Source organism: Ascaphus truei, chromosome 10, assembly GCF_040206685.1.
Source record: "Ascaphus truei isolate aAscTru1 chromosome 10, aAscTru1.hap1, whole genome shotgun sequence".
Lineage (NCBI taxonomy): Eukaryota > Metazoa > Chordata > Amphibia > Anura > Ascaphidae > Ascaphus > Ascaphus truei.
Window position 1 is genome coordinate 623,216 of NC_134492.1, and position 23,222 is coordinate 646,437.

Consider the following 23,222-nt stretch of genomic DNA (forward strand, 5'->3'; position numbering starts at 1 on the left):
AGAACCCTCACTCTCTCTCTCAGACCTCACTCTCTCTCTCAGACCTCACTCTCTCTCTCTCAGACCTCACTCTCTCTCTCTCAGACTCACTCTCTCTCTCTCAGACTCACTCTCTCTCTCTCAGACCTCACTCTCTCTCTCTCAGACCTCACTCTCTCTCTCTCAGACCTCACTCTCTCTCTCTCTCAGACCTCACTCTCTCTCTCTCAGACCTCACTCTCTCTCTCTCAGACCTCACTCTCTCTCTCTCAGACCTCACTCTCTCTCTCTCAGACCTCTCTCTCTCTCTCTCAGACCTCACTCTCTCTCTCTCTCTCTCTCTCTCAGACCTCACTCTCTCTCTCTCTCTCAGACTCTCTCTCTCTCTCTCTCTCTCAGACCTCACTCTCTCTCTCTCTCAGACCTCACTCTCTCTCTCTCAAGACCTCACTCTCCTCTCTCTCAGACCTCACTCTCTCTCTCTCAGACCTCCTCTCTCTCTCTCTCTCTCAGACCTCTCTCTCTCTCTCTCTCAGACCTCTCTCTCTCTCTCTCTCTCTCTCTCAGACCTCACTCTCTCTCTCTCAGACCTCACTCTCTCTCTCTCTCAGACCTCACTCTCTCTCTCTCTCAGACTCTCTCTCTCTCTCTCTCAGACCTCTCTCTCTCTCTCTCTCTTCTCTCAGACCTCTCTCTCTCTCTCTCAGACCTCTCTCTCTCTCTCAGACTCACTCTCTCTCTCAGACCTCTCTCTCTCTCTCAGACCTCACTCTCTCTCTCTCAGATTCCTCTCTCTCTCTCAGACCTCACTCTCTCTCTCAGACCTCACTCTCTCTCTCAGACCTCACTCTCTCTCTCAGACCTCACTCCTCTCTCTCAGACCTCACTCTCTCTCTCAGACCTCACTCTCTCTCTCAGACCTCACTCTCTCTCTCTCAGACCTCACTCTCTCTCTCAGACCTCACTCTCTCTCTCAGACCTCACTCTCTCTCTCTCAGACCTCACTCTCTCTCTCTCAGACCTCACTCTCTCTCTCTCAGACCTCACTCTCTCTCTCTCAGACCTCACTCTCTCTCTCTCAGACCTCACTCTCTCTCTCTCAGACCTCACTCTCTCTCTCAGACCTCACTCTCTCTCTCTCAGACCTCACTCTCTCTCTCTCAGACCTCACTCTCTCTCTCTCAGACCTCACTCTCTCTCTCTCAGACCTCACTCTCTCTCTCTCAGACCTCACTCTCTCTCTCTCAGACCTCACTCTCTCTCTCTCAGACCTCACTCTCTCTCTCTCAGACCTCACTCTCTCTCTCTCTCTCAGACCTCACTCTCTCTCTCTCTCAGACCTCACTCTCTCTCTCTCAGACCTCACTCTCTCTCTCTCTCTCTCTCAGACCTCACTCTCTCTCTCTCAGACTCTCTCTCTCTCTCAGACCTCACTCTCTCTCTCTCTCTGACCTCACTCTCTCTCTCTCAGACCTCCTCTCTCTCTCTCTCTCTCTCTCAGACCTCACTCTCTCTCTCTCTCTCAGACCTCACTCTCTCTCTCTCTCTCTCTCTCAGACCTCACTCTCTCTCTCCTCTCTCTCTCTCAGACCTCACTCTCTCTCTCTCTCTCTCTCTCAGACCTCACTCTCTCTCAGACCTCACTCTCCTCTCTCAGACCTCACTCTCTCTCTCAGACCTCACTCTCTCTCTCAGACCTCACTCTCTCTCTCAGACCTCACTCTCTCTCTCAGACCTCACTCTCTCTCTCTCAGACCTCACTCTCTCTCTCAGACCTCACTCTCTCTCTCAGACCTCACTCTCTCTCTCAGACCTCACTCTCTCTCTCAGACCTCACTCTCTCTCTCAGACCTCACTCTCTCTCTCAGACCTCACTCTCTCTCTCAGACCTCACTCTCTCTCTCAGACCTCACTCTCTCTCTCTCAGACCTCACTCTCTCTCTCAGACCTCACTCTCTCTCTCTCAGACCTCACTCTCTCTCTCAGACCTCACTCTCTCTCTCAACTCTCAGACCTCTCTCTCTGACCTCACTCTCTCTCTCAGACCTCACTCTCTCTCTCTCTCAGACCTCTCACTCTCTCTCTCTCAGACCTCACTCTCTCTCTCAGACCTCACTCTCTCTCTCAGACCTCACTCTCTCTCTCTCAGACCTCACTCTCTCTCTCTCAGACCTCACTCTCTCTCTCTCAGACCTCACTCTCTCTCTCTCAGACCTCACTCTCTCTCTCTCAGACCTCTCTCTCTCTCTCTCAGACCTCACTCTCTCTCTCTCTCAGACCTCACCTCTCTCTCTCTCAGACCTCACTCTCTCTCTCTCTCTCAGACCTCACCTCTCTCTCAGACCTCACTCTCTCTCTCTCAGACCTCACTCTCTCTCTCAGACCTCACTCCTCTCTCAGACCTCACTCTCTCTCTCTCAGACCTCACTCTCTCTCTCTCAGACCTCACTCTCTCTCTCTCTCAGACCTCACTCTCTCTCTCACCTCACTCTCTCTCTCAGACCTCACTCTCTCTCTCAGACCTCACTCTCTCTCTCAGACCTCACTCTCTCTCTCTCAGACCTCACTCTCTCTCTCTCAGACCTCACTCTCTCTCTCTCTCTCAGACCTCACTCTCTCTCTCTCTCAGACCTCACTCTCTCTCTCTCTCAGACCTCACTCTCTCTCTCTCTCAGACCTCACTCTCTCTCTCAGACCTCACTCTCTCTCTCTCTCAGACCTCACTCTCTCTCTCTCTCTCTCTCTCAGACCTCACTCTCTCTCTCTCTCTCTCTCTCTCAGACCTCTCTCTCTCTCTCTCTCAGACCTCTCTCTCTCTCTCTCAGACCTCACTCTCTCTCTCTCTCAGACCTCACTCTCTCTCTCTCTCTCTCTCTCTCAGACCTCACTCTCTCTCTCTCTCTGACCTCACTCTCTCTCTCTGACCTCTCTCTCTCAGACCTCACTCTCTCTCTCTCTCAGACCTCACTCTCTCTCTCTCTCTCTCAGACCTCACTCTCTCTCAGACCTCACTCTCTCTCAGACCTCACTCTCTCTCAGACCTCACTCTCTCAGACCTCACTCTCTCTCTCTCTCAGACCTCACTCTCTCTCAGACCTCACTCTCTCTCTCTCAGACCTCACTCTCTCTCTCTCTCTCAGACCTCACTCTCTCTCTCTCTCTCTCAGACCTCACTCTCTCTCTCTCTCTCTCTCTCAGACCTCACTCTCTCTCTCTCAGACCTCACTCTCTCTCTCTCTCTCTCTCAGACCTCACTCCTCTCTCTCTCTCTCTCTCTCAGACCTCACTCTCTCTCTCTCCTCTCTCTCTCTCAGACCTCTCTCTCTCTCTCTCTCTCTCTCTCTCAGACCTCACTCTCTCTCTCTCTGACCTCTCTCTCTCTCTCTCAGACCTCTCACTCTCTCTCTCAGACCTCTCTCTCTCTCTCTCAGACCTCACTCTCTCTCTCAGACCTCACTCTCTCTCTCAGACCTCACTCTCTCTCTCAGACCTCACTCTCTCTCTCAGACCTCACTCTCTCTCTCAGACCTCACTCTCTCTCTCAGACCTCACTCTCTCTCTCAGACCTCACTCTCTCTCTCAGACCCTCACTCTCTCTCTCAGACCTCACTCTCTCTCTCAGACCTCACCTCTCTCTCAGACTCACTCTCTCTCTCAGAACTCACTCTCTCTCTCTCTCTCAGACCTCACTCTCTCTCTCAGACCTCACTCTCTCTCTCTCAGACCTCACTCTCTCTCTCTCAGACCTCACTCTCTCTCAGACCTCACTCTCTCTTCTCAGACCTCACTCTCTCTTCTCAGACCTCACTCTCTCTTTCTCAGACCTCACTCTCTCTCTCAGACTCACTCTCTCTCTCTCTCTCAGACCTCACTCTCTCTCTCTCAGACCTCACTCTCTCTCTCTCAGACCTCATTCTCTGTCTCTCAGGACCTCATTCTCTCTCTCTCAGACCTCACTCTCTCTTTCTCAGACCTCACTCTCTCTCTCTCAGACCTCACTCTCTCTCTCTCAGACCTCACTCTCTCTCTCTCAGACCTCCCTCTCTCTCTCTCAGACCTCACTCTCTCTCTCTCAGACCTCACTCTCTCTCTCTCAGACCTCACTCTCTCTCTCTCAGACCTCACCTCTCTCTCTCTCAGACCTCACTCTCTCTCTCTCAGACCTCACTCTCTCTCTCTCAGACCTCACTCTCTCTCTCTCAGACCTCACTCTCTCTCTCTCAGACCTCACTCTCTCTCTCTCAGACCTCACTCTCTCTCTCTCAGACCTCACTCTCTCTCAGACCTCACTCTCTCTCTCTCAGACCTCACTCTCTCTCAGACCTCACTCTCTCTCAGACCTCACTCTCTCTCAGACCTCACTCTCTCTCTCTCTCTCAGACCTCACTCTCTCTCTCTCTCTCAGACCTCACTCTCTCTCTCTCTCTCAGACCTCACTCTCTCTCTCTCTCTCTCTCTCTCAGACCTCATTCTCTCTCAGACCTCACTCTCTCTCTCTCAGACCTCACTCTCTCTCAGACCCACTCTCTCTCTCTCTCTCTCAGACCTCACTCTCTCTCTCTCTCTCTCAGACCTCACTCTCTCTCTCTCTCTCAGACCTCACTCTCTCTCTCTCTCTCAGACCTCACTCTCTCTCTCTCTCTCAGACCTCACTCTCTCTCTCTCTCTCTCAGACCTCACTCTCTCTCTCTCTCAGACCTCACTCTCTCTCTCTCTCTCTCTCTCTCAGACCTCACTCTCTCTCTCTCTCTCTCTCTCAAGACCTCTCTCTCTCTCTCTCTCTCTCTCTCTCAGACCTCACTCTCTCTCAGACCTCACTCTCTCTCTCAGACCTCACTCTCTCTCTCTGACCTCTCTCTCTCTCTCAGACCTCTCTCTCTCTCTCAGACCTCTCTCTCTCTCTGACCTCTCTCTCTCTCTCTGACCTCTCTCTCTCTCTCTCTCTCTCAGACCTCACTCTCTCTCTCTCTCTCAGACCTCACTCTCTCTCTCCTCTCTCTCTCAGACCTCACTCTCTCTCTCTCTCTCTCTCTCAGACCTCTCTCTCTCTCTCTCTCAGACCTCTCTCTCTCTCTCAGACCTCACTCTCTCTCTCAGACCTCACTCTCTCTCTCAGACCTCACTCTCTCTCTGACCTCTCTCTCTCTCTCAGACCTCTCTCTCTCTCTCAGACCTCACTCTCTCTCTCAGACCTCACCTCTCTCTCTGACCTCTCTCTCTCTCTCTCTCTCAGACCTCACTCTCTCTCTCTCTCTCTCTCAGACCTCACTCTCTCTCTCTCTCTCAGACCTCACTCTCTCTCTCAGACCTCACTCTCTCTCTCTCTCTCTCTCGGACCTCACTCTCTCTCTCTCGGACCTCACTCTCTCTCTCTCGGACCTCACTCTCTCTCTCGGACCTCACTCTCTCTCTCTCTCGACCTCACTCTCTCTCTCTCTCGGACCTCACTCTCTCTCTCTCAGACCTCACTCTCTCTCTCTCAGACCTCACTCTCTCTCTCTCTCTCTCTCGGACCTCACTCTCTCTCTCTCGGACCTCACTCTCTCTCTCTCGGGACCTCACTCTCTCTCTCGGACCTCACTCTCTCTCTCTCTTTCGGACCTCACTCTCTCTCTCTCTCGGACCTCACTCTCTCTCTCTCTCGGACCTCACTCTCTCTCTCTCAGACCTCACTCTCTCTCTCTCAGACCTCACTCTCTCTCTCTCAGACCTCACTCTCTCTCTCTCAGACCTCACTCTCTCTCTCTCAGACCTCACTCTCTCTCTCTCAGACCTCACTCTCTCTCTCTCAGACCTCACTCTCTCTCACTCTCTCTCTCCTCAGACCTCACTCTCTCTCTCTCTCAGACCTCACTCTCTCTCTCTCTCAGACCTCACTCTCTCTCTCTCTCAGACCTCACTCTCTCTCTCTCTCAGACCTCACTCTCTCTCTCTCTCAGACCTCACTCTCTCTCTCTCTCAGACCTCACTCTCTCTCTCTCTCAGACCTCACTCTCTCTCTCTCTCAGACCTCACTCCTCTCTCTCTCTCTCAGACCTCACTCTCCTCTCTCAGACCTCACTCTCTCTCTCAGACCTCACTCTCTCTCTCAGACCTCACTCTCTCTCTCTCTCAGACCTCACTCTCTCTCTCTCAGAGACCTCACTCTCTCTCTCTCAGACCTCACTCTCTCTCTCTCAGACCTCACTCTCTCTCTCTCAGACCTCACTCTCTCTCTCTCAGACCTCACTCTCTCTCTCAGACCTCACTCTCTCTCTCAGACCTCACTCTCTCTCAGACCTCCTCTCTCTCTCTCTCAGACCTCACTCTCTCTCACCTCTCTCTCTCTCAGACCTCTCTCTCTCTCAGACCTCTCTCTCTCTCAGACCTCTCTCTCTCTCAGACCTCTCTCTCTCTCAGACTCACTCTCCTCGACCTCACTCTCTCTCAGGACCTCACTCTCTCTCTGACTCACTCTCTCTCTCAGACTCACTCTCTCTCTCTCTCTCTCAGACCTCACTCTCTCTCTCTCTCTCTCAGACCTCACTCTCTCTCTCTCTCTCCGACCTCACTCTCTCTCTCTCTCTCCGACCTCACTCTCTCTCTCTCTCTCCGACCTCACTCTCTCTCTCTCCGACCTCACTCTCTCTCTCTCTCTCAGACCTCACTCTCTCTCTCTCTCTCAGACCTCACTCTCTCTCTCTCTCTCTCAGACCTCACCTCTCTCTCTCTCTCTCTCAGACCTCACTCTCTCTCTCTCTCTCTCTCTCTCTCAGACCTCTCTCTCTCTCAGACCTCACTCTCTCTCTCTCTCAGACCTCACTCTCTCTTTCTCTCTCTCAGACCTCACTCTCTCTCCTCTCTCAGACCTCACTCTCTCTCTCTCTCTCTCTCTCAGACCTCACCTCTCTCTCTCTCAGACCTCACTCTCTCTCTCAGACCTCACTCTCTCTCTCTCAGACCTCTCTCTCAGACCTCACTCTCTCTCTCTCTCTCAGACCTCACTCTCTCTCTCAGACCTCACTCTCTCTCTCTCTGACCTCTCTCTCTCAGACCTCACTCTCTCAGACCTCACTCTCTCAGACCTCACTCTCTCAGACCTCACTCTCTCTCTCTCTCTCAGACCTCACTCTCTCTCTCTCTCAGACCTCACTCTCTCTCTCTCTCTCAGACCTCACTCTCTCTCTCTCAGACCTCACTCTCTCTCTCTCTCAGACCTCACTCTCTCTCTCTCTCAGACCCTCACTCTCTCTCAGACCTCACTCTCTCTCAGACCTCACTCTCTCTCAGACCTCACTCTCTCTCAGACCTCACTCTCTCTCAGACCTCACTCTCTCTCTCAGACCTCACTCTCTCTCTCTCTCAGACCTCACTCTCTCTCTCTCTCTCTCAGACCTCACTCTCTCTCTCTCTCTCAGACCTCACTCTCTCTCTCTCTCTCTCTCTCTCTCTCTCTCAGACCTCACTCTCTCTCTCAGACCTCTCTCTCTCTCTCTCTCTCTCTCAGACCTCTCTCTCTCTCTCTCTCTCTCTCAGACCTCTCTCTCTCTCAGACCTCTCTCTCTCTCTCTCTCAGACCTCTCTCTCTCTCAGACCTCTCTCTCTCTCAGACCTCTCTCTCTCTCTCTCAGACCTCTCTCTCTCTCTCTCAGACCTCTCTCTCTCTCAGACCTCTCTCTCTCAGACCTCTCTCTCTCTCTCTCAGACCTCTCTCTCTCTCTCTCTCTCTCTCTCTCAGACCTCTCTCTCTCTCTCTGCTCTCTCTCTCTCTCTCTCAGACCTCTCTCTCTCTCTCCTCTCTCTCTCTCAGACCTCTCTCTCTCTCTCTCTCTCTCAGACCTCTCTCTCTCTCTCTCTCTCTCTCTCTCTCAGACCTCTCTCTCTCTCTCAGACCTCTCTCTCTCTCTCTCAGACCTCTCTCTCTCTCAGACCTCTCTCTCTCTCTCTCTCTCTCAGACCTCTCTCTCTCGCTCTCTCTCTCTCTCAGACCTCTCTCTCTCTCTCAGACCTCTCTCTCTCTCTCTCTCTCTCTCAGACCTCTCTCTCTCTCTCTCTCTCAGACCTCTCTCTCTCAGACCTCTCTCTCTCTCTCAGACCTCTCTCTCTCTCTCTCAGACCTCTCTCTCTCAGAACCTCTCTCTCTCTCTCTCTCTCTCTCTCTCAGACCTCTCTCTCTCTCTCTCTCTCAGACCTCTCTCTCTCTCTCTCAGACCTCTCTCTCTCTCTCTCTCTCAGACCTCTCTCTCTCTCAGACCTCTCTCTCTCTCAGACCTCTCTCTCTCTCTCTCTGACCTCTCTCTCTCTCTCAGACCTCTCTCTCTCTCAGACCTCTCTCTCTCTCAGACCTCTCTCTCTCTCTCTCTCTCAGACCTCTCTCTCTCTCTCTCTCTCTCAGACCTCTCTCTCTCTCTCAGACCTCTCTCTCTCTCTCTGACCTCTCTCTCTCTCTCTGACCTCTCTCTCTCTTTGACCTCTCTCTCTCTCTGACCTCTCTCTCTCTCTGACCTCTCTCTCTCTCTGACCTCTCTCTCTCTCTGACCTCTCTCTCACCTCTCTCTCTCTGACCTCTCTCTCTCACCTCTCTCTCTCAGACCTCTCTCTGACCTCTCTCTCTCTGACCTCTCTCTCTCTCTGACCTCACTCTCTCTGACCTCACTCTCTCTGACCTCACTCTCTCTGACCTCACTCTCTCTGACCTCACTCTCTCTGACCTCACTCTCTCTCTGTCAGACACAGACAGACGGACACTCTCTCTCACAGACAGACGGACACACTCTCTCACAGACACCCACCCACCCCCTGCAGCCAGTTTTTCACACCCAACCCTTGCAGCCCGTTTTCACACCCACCCACCCCAGCCCGTTTTTCACAACCTGCAGCCCGTTTTTCACACCTGCAGCCCGTTTTTCACACCCACCCACACACCCCCTGCAGCCCGTTTTTCACACCCACCCACACACCCCCTGCAGCCCGTTTTTCACACCCACCCACACACCCCCTGCAGCCCGTTTTTCACACCCACCCACACACCCCCTGCAGCCCGTTTTCACACCCACCCACACACCCTCTGCAGCCCGTTTTTCACACCCACCCCCTGCAGCCCGTTCACCCACACACCCCCAGCAGCCCGTTTTTCACACCCACCCACACACCCCTGCAGCCCGTTTTACACACACACCCCCTGCAGCCCAGTTTTACACATACACCCCCTGCAGCCCGTTTTACACACACACACACACACACACACACACACACACACACACACACACACACACACACACACCTTGGTGCTGCCTCTGTCTGGTGGCTCTGTAGTTGCAATGCTGGGCAGGCTGCAGCCCCATTGGATGGGAGCGGTCATGTGACCGCTCCTCCGCTTCCCCGAGCGGCAAATTTCAAACCTGCCGCTCTCTGGGAAGTCTCTCCTCCTCCGCACGTCATCAGCAAGCATGCGGAGGGTCAGGCGCTGCCAGGGAGACCCGGCGCCGCTTCAGAGTTTTTTTTTTTTTTAAATTAACTAGCAGCCCTTGTTCCTCGCTGCTTGGCGGCCCTGATCGCCCCTCTAGCCAAGCCGTGGCGCCCCTCTAGCCAAGCCGCGGCGCCCCTCTAGCCAAGCCGCGGCACACACTTTGGGGAAACACTGTTTTAAAGACTGCCCATTTATCTTCTACATTTTTCCCTACAAAAACATCATCCCAGTGTATTACTACTAGATTAGATCTCAGTTTATTAAAATCTGCTTTTCTAAAGTTGAAGGTCTTTGTTGAACCAAGTAATCTGTTTTTGATAATTTATTTCAAATGAGACCATGTTATGATCACTGTTACCCAAATGTTCCAGGACTTGAATATTTGCTATTACTTCTACATTGTTTGATATGACCAAATCCAGAACTGCCCCTCTCCTGGTGGTTCCTGAATAATTTAGGTCATATAATTGTCTTTAAGCACCCCCAAAAACCTGTTCCCTTTTGTTGTAACGCTAATCTCATTGCCCCATTCTATGTCTGGATAATTAAAATCCCCCATTATGCAAACATGACCCAGTTTTGATACCTTCTCCATTTGCAAAAGTATTTTAGCTTCCTCAATCTCACAGATATTTGGTGTTTTATAGCATATTCCACAAACATTTTCTTTATACTTTTACCTCCACTGCTAATTTCTATCCACAAAGTCTCTACATTTTCATCATTCCCTTCATATAGACATCATCCCTTATAATAGGTTTTAGATCGGGTTTAACATATAAACATACTCCAACTCCCCTTCTATCTGATCCTTCCGAAAAAGGGAATAACCCTCTAAATTAACTGTCCAGTCATGAGTTTCATCCCACCATGTTTCAGTAATGCCTATGATATCATACTGCTCCCTTGCAGCTATTAATTCAAGCTCCCCCATTTTATCTGTCAGGCTTCTTGCATTAGCAAGCATGCATTTAAGTTTTTTTTTTCAGCCTGTACTATTATCTTATCTGCTCCTTTCTTTCTGAGCCCACTTGGTTTAGTCTTTAGAAGTTTTCTAGTATTATCTGTATTTGCTATGGGTGTCTCACTGCTTGTCAAACTTGTCCTTGCCCTCATTCTACCTCCATACCACCTTGAATCCTCATCTATTCCATTTAGTTCATTATCTGTTTCATTCCCCTCCCCCCTCCATCCTAGTTTAAAATCTCCTCCAACCTTTTTAACATTCTCCCCCCCTAGCACAGAAGATCCCTTTTTAGTGAGGTGCAATCCGTCCCTAGAATAAAGATGGCACCTCTCAGAAAAGGAGTCCCAGTGCTCTAAAAACTACAAACTCTGCACCACTTCTTAGCCATGCATTAACCTCCCTGATCTCTGACTGTCTCCCTGCGGTAGCGCATGGCACTGGTAGTATTTCAGAAAATACTACCTTGGAGGTCCTTGCCGTAAGCTTTTGGCCTAGATCCCTGTAATCATCTTTCCCTAACTTTGTCATTGGTGCCCAACGTGTACCAAGACCGCAGGGTCAATCCCAGCCCCCCCAACAATCTGTCTACCCGATCCGCAATATGCCGAACCCGAGCACCCGGGAGACAACAAACTGTTCGGTTCATGCGGTCCCGGCAACAGATTGACCTATCTACCTTCCTAATCACCTAATGTAGTCTGTTTTTAACCTATGAAACTTATTACTGTCACTGGTTTGGTGCAGAGTAATGAAAAATCTCAATGGCAATCGTTTCAACAACCTCTGCAAATGCTACTTGACGCTGATAACTTCTGTATTTGTTTGTGCAATAAAGTGTGATGAGTACTTCAATGATAGTGGTATTCATGTATTATTTTGGCTATAATTTTACTCATACTCACCTAAAGGTTTTAACAAGATTGTGTAACTCCTTGGAGACATCAGTATAAGTTATTTGGAGGGGTAACAAAATAGCCGGTAGACTAGAAACAAGAGAGGGAATAATTAATTGTGATTCTGTTTAGAAATATAAATATTGTTTTGTAGTATTTTCAGCTCAATACAAAAAAAAAACCAATACCCTGTATATAAAAATGTAGTTAAGTCAATAAATTCAGCAATGAAAAATGAGAAAGTAAATGAGAAAATGTTGGGACTTTTCTTCGGGTATCCTAATTTCGTTAGATAACGGGACAAACTGTAGGCGCACCTGAGCTCCTTCCCCTTTGAACGAGAGTAAAGGCATGCTACAGTTTGAATCCTTTTGTGGATCTGGTCCTTAATAAATTATGCTGAAGGGACATTTTTCTTAATGTCTGTTCATTTGTACCCATAGATCTTAAGAGTTTATTTTAAAGGCTGGTAGTGATAGATTGTGACAGCATTTAGATGTTTGCATTTCTTTTTAATTAAACACTAATCCCTTTGGAGATATACAGGGTTATGTTTTCTACTACTATTGTATGTAGAAGAAAACATTTTGTACTGTGCAATTCGCGCTAAGAGTGACTTTCACACATCTCAAGTAAAGTCCACTTCCTGTTCATACTGTGAACAACAATGCGAGAGGAGGGGGTGAGGTGAATTACACATGTAAAGAAGAAGAACAATAACAGCGATGAAACTAGCGTTCTGAAACACTTACGGGGAACCAGAAGCTGGCTAGACAGTAAGAAATTCAGAGTTTCCAGTAGCAGGTGTGGGAGCGATACCGCATAGAAAATTGTCAGGAATAATCCAAAACGGCACTTGCCTGAGGTGGGCGAGTGTACCTTTCTAGCCCCGTTGGTATAATATATATTAAAGTCTACACTAAAAATTGAGTTATACTACACTTACACTTTTTTAAGTTTTCAAGCACAATACGTTTTCGGATTGGTGCTGCGAACAAGAGTCAACAAGTGGAAGAGCAGAAGGCCAAGTCGCATCATCCTGCAAAATAAAAAGGGAAAAAGCATGACACAAGCAACGGAAAATCTGTCAGGAACCCATCTACCAGAGCTCGTTCACAAGCCCCAAACACCTAAACATCATATGCATGGTCATACAAAGCAAATATATACGCCTATAACATATATTATCTCTTACTGTGCATGGAATGTCTTGTATATAATGTACACCCAGCTAACTTAATGTAACCATGTATTTGTAACAATGTATCTGTCATCATAACTCTATGCCCAGGATATACAGGAAGGTCCCTCTTCTCGGCGCCCCGCTTTTCGGCGATCCGCCGATACCGAGAAGGGGGCCGCCATTTCTGCGCATGCGCAGAACGGGGTTGGTCCGGGGTCGCGCATGTGCAGGATGGGGGTTTTTGCCGATGTTGCGCATGGCGTAGAACGGCGCATTGCCGGTCTGCGCATGCGCACATAACGAAAATCGCCGGTTCCACTTTCCGTCGGGTCCTTAGAACGGAACCCGCCACATGACTGGGGCCCTGCTGTACTTGAAACCGAGAGGTAACTCAATGTATTACTTCCTGGTAAAATATTTTATAAATAAATAGAATGGACTACAGGTATAGACATGTAGAGAGAGGTCAATCACTGTTCACAAAATTCCCAGGTGGGGGGGGGGGCAACTCAAGGCTGCAGTCTGCTGTGCATTATGCAGAGCACACAACGTGGGCATTTAAGAGTCAATGGCCTGGAGTGATTAAGCCACAATGCTGGATAAGGTGTCTGACGTGGCAGTTACCACAAGGGTGCGATATCCCACATCACTTTTTTTGCACCATTGTAGCTATACGTAATCAGCTGTTTCTACACAAATCGATTCACTGACAGAGGTTCCTGTGTATGTGGGTAACGTTCCAGAGCAGGGCTGTTAAACACGTGGCCCGCGGCCACTCAGTTGAAAGACCCTGCGCTCGAACCAGGGGGAAGGGGGGTGAGCCGAGACATGCGTGGCGTCGGCTGCAGGGGCCCGGCGGCCCTGGAGTTGGAAGCTGCACCCATCTGCCGTGCCTCCTTTCCCCCACTGGTCCAAGCCTCCTCACGCACTGATGCACGCCAGAAGTAAGGCCTCGTCAGAACTGGGCCAAACTTAAGCAAACACACTGCCACCAGAGGATCTTCCAAGGTAAGGTGTAGGGGGGTTTTGTGTGGGTATTGTGAGAGAGGGACGTCTTGTGGGGAAGGGGGGTCATTGTGTGTGTGTATTGCGGGGAGGGGGGATATTTTGTGTGCGCGCGTATTGCGGGGAAGGGGGATATTGTGTGTGTGTTTATTGCGGGGGAAAGGGCTATTGTGTGTGTGTTTATTGCGGGGGAGGAGGGATTGTGTGTGTATATTACATGGGAGGGGGATATTGTGTGTATTGTGCGGGAGGGGGGATATTGTGTGTGTGTGTATTGCGGTGAGGGTGGATATTGTGTGTGTGTATGTATTGAGGGGAGGGGGGATATTGTGTGTGTATTGCAGGGGAGGGGGATATTGTGTGTATGTATTGCGGGGGAGGGGGGATATTGTGTGTGTGTATTGCGGGGGAGGGGGGGATATTGTGTCTCTGTGTATTGCGGGGGAGGGTGGATATTGTGTATATTGCGGGGGAGGGGGGATATTGTGTGTGTGTTTATAGCGGGGAGGGGGGATATTGTGTGTGTGTGTTTATAGCGGGAGGGGGGATATTGTGCATGTATTGCGGGGGAGGGGGATAGTGTGCGTTTGGTGTGGAGGAGGGATAGTGTGTGTTTATAGCGGGGAAGGGGGGTATTGTGTGTGTGTTTATAGCGGGGGAGGGGGGATATTGTGTGTGTGTGTGTGTGTGTGTTTATAGCGGGGGAGGGGGGATATTGTGAGTGTGTGTGTTTATAGCGGGGAGGGGGGATATTGTGGTGTGTGTGTTTATAGCGGGGGAGGGGGGATATTGTGTGTATGCTTATAGCGGGGGAAAGGGGGATAGTGTGTGTGTGCGCACATTGCGGGGAGGGGGGATATTGTGTGTGTGTGTGTTGCGGGGGAGGGGGAAATTGTGTGTATAGTGGAGGAGGGGGCATATTGTGTTTGTGTGTGCATATAGCGTGGGAGGGAGGATAGTGTGTGTGTATTGCGGGGGTGTGGGGATATTGTGTGTGTATAGCGGGGAGGGGGGATATTGTGTTTGTTTGTGTGTGTATATTGGGAGAGAAGGGATATTGTGTGTATATTGGGAGAGAAGGGATATTGTGTGTATTGCAGGGGAGAGGGGATATTATGTGTGTGTATATTGCGGGGGAGGGGGGATGTGTGTGTATTGCAAGAGGAGAGGGATATTGTGTGTGTATATTGCGGGGGAGGGTGGATATTGTGTGTGTGTATTGCGGGGGAGGGTGGATATTGTGTGTGCGTGTATTGCGGGGGAGGGGGGGAAATTGTGTGTGCCTTGCGGGTGAGGGGAGATAGTGTGTGTGTGTGTTGTGGCAGGATGACCGTGGTTGTGTGTGTGTTGTGGCAGGATGACCCTAACCCTAGCCCTAATACGCAGGCAAAAAATATGCTGGTGGTTTTATTTGTCCAAAAATAAATAACAAAACAATGGGTGTTCTGTCCCTTTAAGTAAAAACAAAAACATAAACCAAAAACCTATCCCTGTTAGGGAAACTAACTAAATAAAAGTTCAGTCTATCTACCTGGCTGGCTAGCTAAAATAGACCAGACCAGACCAACAATATTCGGTAACACCTCTTGGCTCCTTAGGCTGCGCTTATAGTGCCGTTGACGGCGACAGCAACGCGACAAAACAAATTCATTGACGCGACAGAGCGACTGTTTGGTCGCGATCGCTGGAAGTCATCTCTATTTACTTTTTCCAGCGACCGTAGCGTATTACGTATAAGATGAGGTTGAAAAAAAGACATAAGTTCAACCTACAGATGAGACAACGAGTATTCTAAGGCTTGCCTTAAACTAGCCCGGTTACATGCTGGGTACATGCCGGGTGTAACCTGGCTAGTTTAAGGCATTTCTGCATTGACTAATGACCCATCGGTGTTAGAATAACCGTCGGCACTACAGTATGCTAAATTTAGACAACAGATACTTTATCCAATATCTATACTTGCTTATTGGTCCAGAGGAAGGCAAACAAAAAAACCCTAGTGTCATGTCATCCAATGATATCTCATAAGGGAAAAATTAATTCCTTCCCGACTCCAAGAATTGGCAATCAGATTATTCCCTGGATCAACATCCTTCCCATGTTTAAATTATTTGGTAAATCCCTGTATGCCTTTCCTATCTAAAAAGATGTCCAACCTTTTTTTGACAAATCTATTGTATCTGCCATTACAGTCTCCATGGGTAATGAATTCCACATTTTCACTGCCCTTACTGTAAAGAACCATTTCCTTTGGTTGCTGGTGAAATCTCCTTTCCTCCAACCTTAAGGGATACCCCCGAGTCCTTTGTACTGCCCATGGGATGAATGTTTCTTTTGAAAGCTCCTTGTATTGTCCCCGAATATATTTGTATACAGGCATACCCCGCATTAACATACGCAATGGGACCGGAGCATGTATGTAAAGCGAAAATGTACTTAAAGTGAAGCACTACCTTTTCCCCACTTATCGATGCATGTACTGTACTGTAATCGTTATATACGTGTTTAACTGATGTAAATAATGCATTTGTAAAGGCTCTATAGTCTCCCCGCTTGCGCACAGCTTCGGTACAGGTATTGCTGTTCAGGACGTGATGACAGGCGCATGCGTGAGCTGCCGTTTGCCTATTGGGCGATATGTACTTACTCGCGAGTGTACTTAAAGTGAGTGTCCTTAAAGCGGGGTATGCCTGTATAGTTATCATATCCTTTCTTAAACGCCTCTTTTCTAAGGTAAATAAATCTAATTTAGCTAGCCTCTCCTCATAAGTTAGATGGTCCGTCCCCTTTATTCATTTGTGGCTCTTCTCTGCACTTTCTCTAGTTCCATAATGTATTTTCTAAGGAGTGGTGCCCAAAATTGTACTCCATATTCAAGGTGTGGTCTTACCAATGCTTTGTAAAGGGGCATAATTATGTTTACTTCCATTCCATCCATTGCCAGTTTAATGCAAGATAATATCTTGTTTGCCTTTGCAGCAACTGCATGACTTTGGTCACTATTGCTAAACCTGCTGTCTACAAGCACTCCTAAATCCTTCTCCATTAAGGATTCCCCCAAATTATCTCCTTTTAATTTGTCCCCCACCCCCCAAATTATCTCCATTTAATTTGTCCCCCACCCCCCCCTCCGTTCCACTGTCCCCCCCCTCCGTCCACTGTCCCCCCCTCCCGTCCACTCTCCCCCCCTCCCACTGTGTCCCCCCCACTATATGTCCCCCCCCACCGTCCCACTGCCCCCCCCTCCCGTCCCACTGTCCCCCCCCTCCCCCCGTCCACTGTCCCCCCCTCCCCCCGTCCACTGTCCCCCCTCCCCGTCCCACTGTCCCCCCCCCTCCCAACCACTGTCCCCCCTCCTCCCGTCCACTGTCCCACCTCCTCCCGTCCACTGTCCCCCCCTCCCCCCCGTCCACTGTCCCCCCCTCCCCCGTCCACTGTCCCCCCCTCCCAACCACTGTCCCCCCCTCCTCCCGTCCATTGTCCCCCCCTCCCGTCCACTGTCCCCCCCCCTCCCGTCCACTGTCCCCCCCCCCTCCCGTCCACTGTCCCCCCCCCCTCACCTCATAGCGGGAAATTAGAGTCACGGGCAACGCCGGGTCTCTCAGCTAGTCTGTATTAAACCTCATCTGCCATTTACCTGCCCCCGTTTCCAGACTCTCCAAGTCCTTCTGAAGAGAAATTATATCCTGCTCTGATTCTATTACCTTACACAATTTAGTATCAGCAAAGATGGAGACTTTGCTCTCAATACCAACCTCAAGGTCATTAATAAACAAGTTAAAAAGCAGGGGTCCCAGTACCGATCCCTGAGGTACTCCACTCACGACTTTAGCCCAACCTGAAAAAGTTCCATTTATGGCAACCCTCTGTTGTCTGTCCTTTAACCAGTTTTCAATCCAGGTGCATATATTTTTAGAGCTCAATTTGCTTTATTTTGTGCACCAACCTCGTGTGGAACCGTATCAAAAGCCTTTGCAAAATCTAAGTAGACCACATCAACTGCATTTCCCTGGTCTAAATTCCTACTTACCTCCTCAAAGAAACAAATAAGGTTAGTTTGGCAAGATCTATCCTTCATAAATCAATGCTGACTATTACTAATAATTTTGTTTTCCATTATATATTCCTGAATATTATCCCGTATTAAACCTTCAAGTAGTTTCCCCACTAGTGAAGTCAGGCTTACAGGTCTGTAATTCCCTAGTTGTGATCTAGCTCCCTTTCTAAATATAGGCACCACATCTGCTTTACGCCAATCTTGTGGTACTGAGCCTGTGGAAATGGAGTCCTTGAATATTAAATGTAATGGTTTGGTTATTACTGAGCTTAACTCCTTGAGAACTCTTGGATGTATGCCATCAGGGACAGGTGCCTTATTTACTTTAATTTTTTCAAGACTCCTATTAACTTCTTCCTCAGTTAACCAATTGTTCATTAATATGGAGGTTGTGGCTTCCTCCTGCGGCACTACTATTGAAATTGATTCTTCCCTGGTAAACACAGAGGCAAAGAATTTGTTTAATACCTCAGCTTTTTCTTATCCCCACAAATCTGCCTACCCATCTCACACTGAAAGGGTCCTATATTTTCTTTTCTGATTTTTTTTGTTATTAAGGTACTTAAATAACTTTTTAGGGTTGACCTTACTTTCTATTGCAATCCTATTTTCATTATCCATTTGTGCTAATTTGATTGCCCTTTTGCAATTTTTGTTACATTCCTTATACAGCTCAACCCCCTTATAACGCTGTGCTTGGGGTCCAAAGAATCACATCGTGTTATAAGCGGATCGCGTTAGAAAAAATGTACAATTGTATGCATTGTACAATAAAGTATTTAAGATACCAATTAATCGTATTGTAAAGTATTCATAAATACGAAAATTGGGAGCCACGCTTGCATCGCATTATAAGCGGATTCGCGTTGTAACGGATCGCGTTATAACGGGGTTGAGCTGTAATTCTGATACGATGTCTCTGTCCCTTCTGACTTAAAGAATCTAAACGCCTTCCTCTTCTTGTCCATTTCCTCCCCTACCTGTTTATTTAGCCACATTGGTTTGGACTTATTTCTTTTATACTTATTACCCAAGCATACACTGATAAGTGTGCTTTTCTAACAATGTTTTAAAGACTGCCCATTTATCTTCTACATTTTTCCCTGCAAAAACATCATCCCAGTGTATTACTTGTAGATTAGTCCTCAGTTTATTAAAATCTGCCTTTCTAAAGTTTACGGTCTTTGTTGAACACAAGTAATCTGTTTTTTGATCATTTATTTCAAATGAGACCATGTTATGATTACGGTAACCCGAATGTTCCAGGACTTGAATATTTGTTATTACTTCTACATTGTTTGTTATTACCAAATCCAGTATTGGCCCCTCTCCTGGGTGGTTCCTCAATAATTTGGGTCATAGAATTGTCTTTAAACACCCCCAAAAACCTGTTTCCTTTTGATGTAATGATAATCTCATTGCCCCAGTCTATGTCTGGAAAATTAAAAATCCCCATTATGCAAACATGACCTAGTTTTGATGCCTTCTCCATTTGCAAAAGTATTTTAGCTTCCTCAATCTCACAGATATTTGGTGGTTTATAGCATATCCCTACAAACATTTTCTTTATACTTTTACCTCCACTGTTAATTTCTATCCAGAAGGTCTCTACATTTTCATCATTCCCTTCATAAACATCTTCCCTTATAACAGGTTTTAGATCCGGTTTAACATATAAACATACTCCTCCTCTCTTTGATCGATCCTTCCGAAAAAGGGAATAACCCTCTAAATTAACTGTACAGTCATGAGTTTCATCCCACCATGTTTCAGTAATGCCTATGATATCATACTGCTCCCTTGCAGTTATTAATTCAAGCTCCCCCATTTTATGTCAGGCTTCTTGCATTAGCAAGCATGTATTTAAGGTTTTTTTCAGCCTGTACTATTATCTTATCTGCTCCTTCCTTTCTGCGCTCACTTGGTTTAGTCTTTAGAAGTTTTCTATTATTATCTGTATTTGCTATGGGTGTCTCACTGCTTGTCAAACTTGCACTTTCCCCCATTCTACCTCCATACCACTTTGTATCCTCCTCTATTCCATTTAGTTCATTATCTGTTTCATTCCCCTCCCCCCTCCATCCTAGTTTAAAATCTCCTCCAACCTTTTTTGCATTCTCCCCCCTAGCACAGAAGATCCCTTTTTAGTGAGGTGCAATCCGTCCCTAGAATGAAGATGGCACCTCTCAGAAAAGGAGTCCCAGTGCTCTAAAAACCCAAACCCCTCCTTCCTACACCACTTTCTTAGCCATGCATTAACCTCCCTGATCTCTGACTGTCTCCCTGCGGTAGCGCATGGCACTGGTAGAATTTCAGAAAATACTACCTTGGAGGTCATTGCCTTAAGCTTTTGGCCTAGATCCCTGAAATCATTTTTTTAGGACCCTCTATCTTTCTCTAACTTTGTCATTGGTGCCAACATGTACCAAGACCGCCGGGTCAATCCCAGCCCCTCCCAACAACCTATCCAATCCACAAAGTGCGGAACCCGAGCACCTGGGAGGCAACAGACCGTTCGGTTCACGCGGTCATGGCAACAGATTGCCCTATCGACCTTCCTAATAATTGAGTCACCTACCACCACAATCTGCCTTGGTATCTGAGCATCCTGAGTCCCCTCTGTGCTGGAGGAACTATTCTCCTGGCTGCTAGAGAAATCTCTCTCCCCCAGCCTTGCCACTTCTGCCCTGCCACTCCCAATATCTTTACTCAACATGGCAAATGCATTGGGATGGGTCAGCTCAGACCTGGCCTGCCTCTCCCTATTGCCCCTGCTTACTCTTCAATCTGTTAACCAGCTCCCTACCTGCTCCTCACTAACCGTGCCACCATCTGCACCACTAGTCGAAACAAGGGTCTGCTCAGTGAGCACTAAACCCGTTTCAAGATTGTCTATGTCCCTCAATATTGCAAGTTTCCTCTTCAGATCAGAAATCTCTGACCCTAAAGAGACCACCCGCTCACACTTCTCACAGCGGTATGCTCCATGGATTGGCTGCTCCAAGTGCACATGTGGCAAGAGGTGCATTGAGTGGCATCTTCAATCCTGCTCATTGTAGCAACTAAGACATTTAAAGTAATAATAATATACTGTACTTCAATATACTATACCTAGTTTAACGCCTTACTTGTTCAAACTGCTTCTAGTTCTTACTGCACACTTAATACAACCAGCACTTGAAATCAACCAGCCACACAGATCAGGACACGCAAGCTCAAGATTCGTGAGCAACCTCTGTTTAAATAGGGACAGCCACCAGGTGTCTTAGGTTAGCAATTAGCCAACCACACACACTGCTGGCTCAGTGTGAGGATTCACCGTTCTGGTGCTGTTGCCCTTTTAACCCTTACTCGGTCATCTGATCCCCATGGCACTCAAGAGTGGCAACCTGGCGGTGGTACTTACGCGCGGCGCGCGGGCCCCGTCGGCCTCTTCTGTCTCAGGGCGCGTTCCCGTTCCTCCGGTCTTGACGCACGGTGCGTGGTCCCCAGTCGGTCTGCGGTCTCCGCCCCTCGGTCCCGCCCCCGTCCTGACGTCGGTACTATGCGGAGCGGTCGTGCCCCTCGTTCCGCCTCTATTCCCGTGGGTCCCGTCTCTGGTCTCTGCCCCGTACAGTCGCGGGTGTCGTGGGGCGCGATGACTGCGCACAACCGGGTCGCCTTCGGGTCACACAATATTCCTCCGCCCACGCAATACAGACACACGCGCACTCACACTATCTCCCCCCCTCCTCCGCAATACACACACATATTATACCCCCTCCCCCACAATACACACACACACTGTAATGCGGTTGCTATTAGCTGTGCAATAGGACACCCTGCATGATCCAGCAGCCTATCGGAAACGCAGCCCTACTTCCTGGTCGCCTCCCATTGGTGGGAGGTCCTATAAATATGCTCTGAGAGCTCTCAGTCTTTGCCGAGCAGAACTCCAGTTTGTGTGACGCTGAACTCACTACGCTGTGCCTATCTGCCTGAACCTTGCTGGAACTTACCTCGTGATACTCTCCTGCACTGACCCTGGCATTGGACCATGACAATGCTGCTCTCTCCTGCACTGACCCTGGCATTGGACCATGACAATGCTGCTCTCTCCTGCACTGACCCTGACTTTGGCTCTACGACTACTCTACGCTCTCCAATCCTTACTCCGACTATGTACCACAACGATCCGCTACTCCATACTCCAAGATCCAGCAAGTACCTCATTACGCTGTCTTCTATTACCCTGATCCGGCTTGCAAGACTATCCAACAATCTAGACGCGCCCTCGCGGTTGTGGTCGGCATTTTGTACCAATCCCTACCTCAGGCCCGCGGTCGCGCCTCGTTTGTGGTGAGCTACGCGTTACTCAGGCAGAAAAAAAAAATTTCCTCTCTCTCCTACAGGCTTTCAATTAACACAGACTTTACAAAATATATTAACCATAGGCACACGCACCAAATTCAGCCACCCCTCCTAGTATACACAGCACTTCCCTTTCCTTTCCTTCTAGTTCTAACTGCACACTTAATACAACCAGCACTTGAAATCAACCAACCCCACAGATCAGGACACGAAAGCCATATTGTGTGTGTGTGTGTGTATTGTGGGGGAGGGGGTATATTGTGTGTGTGTATTGTGGGGGAGGGGGTATATTGTGTGTATTGCGTAGGAGGGGGGGATAGTGTGTGTGTGTGCGCGCGTGAGTGTCTGTATTGCGGGGGAGGAGGGATAGTGTGTGTGTACTGCGGGGGAGGGGGATATTGTGTGTGTATGTTGCGGGGGTGGGGGGATAGTGTGTGTATTGTGGGGAGGTGTGTATTGTGTGGGAAGGGGGGGAATTCAGTGTGTGTATTGTAGCAGAGGGGGTATAGTATGTGTGTGTATTGTGGGGGAGTGAGGTATTGTGTGAATGTGTGCATCGTGGGGGAGGGGGGTATTGTTTGTGTGTATTGTAGCAGAGGGGGTATCGTATGTGTGTGTATTATGGGGAGAAGGGTATTGTGTGTGTATCGTGGGAGAGGGGGAATATTGCGTGTGTATTGCAGTGGAGGGGGGATATTGTGTTTGTGTGTGTATTGTGGGGGAGGGGGGAATAGTGTGTCTATTGAAAGGGGGGTATTGTATGTGTGTGTATTGTGGGGGAAGGAGGGTAGTTTGTGTGTATTAAGTGGGAGGAGGGTATTGTGTGTGTATTGTGGGGGAGTGTGTATTGTGGCAAAGGGGGGGTATTGAGTGTGTGTATTGTGGGGGAGTAAGTCAGTGGGAGAGTGAGAGGGGTGGGGGACTAAATGAGACAGCCTCACTTACACCCCCCACCCCCCTCCTAGGGTGACATAGCAGGATTCTGTTTACTCTTCTCTAGATGGGGAGAGGGAATGGTTAAGGGGGAAGAGATAGATCAGCAACATACACATATTTTAATAGGAAAGCCCAAAAATAAATTTAAAAAAAGTACACATAGTAACTATAACCTATGTTTTTTAATTTTTCCTGGTGCGGTCTAAGTCTTGCAGTCAGACGTAAGAATTGGACCCCAAGCTATTGTAAGTTTGACGGGCTTTTGGCCCAGAGTAAAGACAGGCTACACTTTCTTGCCGTGCATTCCTACAACAAGAAATTAAATGCAATTAAATCATTGCAATATCCAGATTTCATTTGCCATGTGATTTATGAGACTGGAAGGTGGATGCATTGAGATTCAC

General features: G+C 48.6%; 1 protein-coding gene across 1 annotated transcript in view; it reads right to left on the reverse strand.

Annotated features, from left to right (window-relative positions):
* The window catches only part of RPAP2 (RNA polymerase II associated protein 2), a 143,097-nt gene that overhangs the window by 73,132 nt on the left and 46,743 nt on the right, over nucleotides 1-23,222 (reverse strand). The window contains 3 exon segments of the mRNA XM_075615546.1: nucleotides 11,297-11,377; nucleotides 12,230-12,269; nucleotides 12,272-12,326. Of these exon segments, the coding sequence (XP_075471661.1) occupies nucleotides 11,297-11,377; nucleotides 12,230-12,269; nucleotides 12,272-12,326 (176 nt within the window).